This window comes from Sinocyclocheilus grahami, unplaced genomic scaffold, assembly GCF_001515645.1.
Source record: "Sinocyclocheilus grahami isolate Dianchi unplaced genomic scaffold, SAMN03320097.WGS_v1.1 scaffold54.1, whole genome shotgun sequence".
NCBI classification, from domain to species: Eukaryota; Metazoa; Chordata; class Actinopteri; order Cypriniformes; family Cyprinidae; genus Sinocyclocheilus; species Sinocyclocheilus grahami.
The window spans coordinates 3,803,018-3,805,586 of record NW_015505233.1 but is presented as its reverse complement, the minus strand read 5'-3'; the positions used below and the strand labels follow the sequence as shown (position 1 = coordinate 3,805,586).

General features: G+C 37.0%; 1 protein-coding gene across 1 annotated transcript in view; it reads left to right on the top strand.

Annotated features, from left to right (window-relative positions):
* The first annotated feature begins 2,029 nt into the window (after nucleotides 1–2,029).
* Nucleotides 2,030–2,569, top strand: part of LOC107583697 (ubiquitin-conjugating enzyme E2 D4-like) — a 2,424-nt gene continuing 1,884 nt past the window's right edge. The window contains exon 1 of the mRNA XM_016269982.1: nucleotides 2,030–2,115. Coding sequence (XP_016125468.1) covers nucleotides 2,092–2,115 — 24 coding nt within the window. The 5' untranslated portion in view covers nucleotides 2,030–2,091. The remainder of the gene's footprint in view (nucleotides 2,116–2,569) is intronic.

Sequence of the window (2,569 nt, the reverse complement as noted above, 5' to 3'; positions counted from 1 at the left end):
CAACTGAGAGAACCGCAGCCTTATGAGGATTGTCAAGCAAAATCGATTCACGAATTTGAGTGAACTTCACAAGGAATGGACTGAGGCTGGGGTCAAGGCATCAAGAGCCACCACACACAGACGTGTCAAGGAATTTGGCTACAGTTGTCGTATTCCTCTTGTTAAGCCACTCCTGAACCACAGACAGTGTCAGAGGCGTCTTACCTGGGCTAAGGAGAAGAAGAACTGGACTGTTGCCCAGTGGTCCAAAGTCCTCTTTTCAGATGAGAGCAAGTTTTGTATTTCATTTGGAAACCAAGGTCCTAGAGTCTGGAGGAAGGGTGGAGAAGCTCATAGCCCAAGTTGCTTGAAGTCCAGTGTTAAGTTTCCACAGTCTGTGATGATTTGGGGTGCAATGTAATCTGCTGGTGTTGGTCTATTGTGTTTTTTGAAAACCAACGTCACTGCACCCATTTACCAATACATTTTGGAGCACTTCATGCTTCCTTCTGCTGACCAGCTTTTTGTAGATGCTGATTTCATTTTCCAGCAGGATTTGGCACCTGCCCACACTGCCAAAAGCACCAAAAGTTGGTTAAATTACCATGGTGTTGGTGTGCTTGACTGGCCAGCAAACTCACCAGACCTGAACCCTATAGAGAATCTATGGGGTATTGTCAAGAGGAAAATGAGAAACAAGAGACCAAAAAATGCAGATGAGCTGAAGGCCACTGTCAAAGAAACCTGGGCTTCCATACCACCTCAGCAGTGCCACAAACTGATCACCTCCATGCCATGCCGAATTGAGGCACTAATTAAAGCAAAAGGAGCCCCTACCAAGTACTGAGTACATGTACAGTAAATGAACATACTTTCCAGAAGGCCAACAATTCACTAAAAATGTTTTTTTATTGGTCTTATGAAGTATTCTAATTTGTTGAGATAGTGAATTGGTGGGGTTTTGTTAAATGTGAGCCAAATCATCACAATTAAAAGAACCAAAGACTTAAACTACTTCAGTCTGTGTGCATTGAATTTATTTAATACACGAGTTTCACAATTTGAGTTGAACTACTGAAATAAATGAACTTTTACACGACATTCTAATTTATTGAGATGCACCTGTACATACACACACTTAGTGAAGGATTTTATGGATACTTCTTATTAGATGCCAGGACTCCAGTTTCTAATGACCTTATTCCTTTAAGATAAGGGCACGTCCACCTGAATTTCTTAATGAACAGAAGTGTCTGTCTGTGCGTGTTTTCTGTTTAGAAGAGCCTGAAACCATCGAACTTTACTTTTTTTTTTCTTGTCCAGTCACATTGCAGTTCCGGCAAAATCTTTACAGCTAGCTAAATATTGATATTGATACTGATATTCTGTCACTAAATTTATTTTAGGTTTTGGTTTATGCAGATGGTCTTTCGAAAAAGATGTCATTGATGTTAAACATTATTATTACAATGGGTAAATATCATACACATAAAAGCAAGTGGAACAACAGTAAACCCTCTTTAAATCTTTTTAAAAATGAATGCAAAAATTACTTAGAATCTTTAAAACACTTATCCAAAGATAATAAACCCCTTGGTGAATTGTACAAAACCATGTATGAGCATCTTTCCTTTTAAGACTGGTAAGATTTTGTACCTACCTTTTTTCTTCTTCTTCTGGTAACCCCCTGAATATATATATATATATATATATATATGTGTGTGCTTGTGTGTTTATGTATGCCTGGAGATGTAATTATGAGAAAAGTGTGTATAGTTTCATATGCATATTATTGTTCCCCACTTGAGTTTGTAAACTGATATTGTGCAATAAAAAAGAAGCGTCTGTGTGTTCTATTCTCATACAAAAAAACTTGAATTTATAATTCATAAATTATTATTTAAAGTCATAGTAATCCTAAATAAAATCTAAATAATTCGCATCATGAACCTCACAGAACGAATCGTCCCACACATTGCTTTATTTTGCTATTTGAGTACAGGTCTATGACAGGTTACAAAGACTTTTATTTTGAAATAATGTACCCTCATGTCCGCCCTTACATTGTTGTTCTCTTCACATCCTCAGGCGGAGAAAAGAAGCGGAGATCTGATGGCTTTGAAAAGGATCCAGAAGGTAATATATTTTTATTTCTAAACAGAATAAATGTCTTGAAAGTAGAATAGCATTACGGCGATCCAAAAGATCTACATATGGCTGATAAAGTGGGCCATCTCTCGGTCCACATTACTATACAAAGTCGGAAGGTTAGAAGAATTTATTTTTCGGCCAGATGAAAAGAGCTTGATGTCGAGAACAAAGCGGACTGAAGTCTTACAGGACATCAAAAATATTACATTATAATTGTAATAGTTATGCCATTGCATTGATTTAGATTGTCGTCGAATGTTTTAGCAGCTGTAGTTAAAAAGGTTATCCTTCTTTAAACAGTAGGTTCTTTATAAAATAATTCACAATATGCACAATATATAATGTATCCCAAGAACATTGATTATATAGTGTGTGTGTGTGTGTGTGTGTGTGTGTGTGTGTGTGTGTGTGTGTGTGTGTGTGTGTTTGTATGTATGTA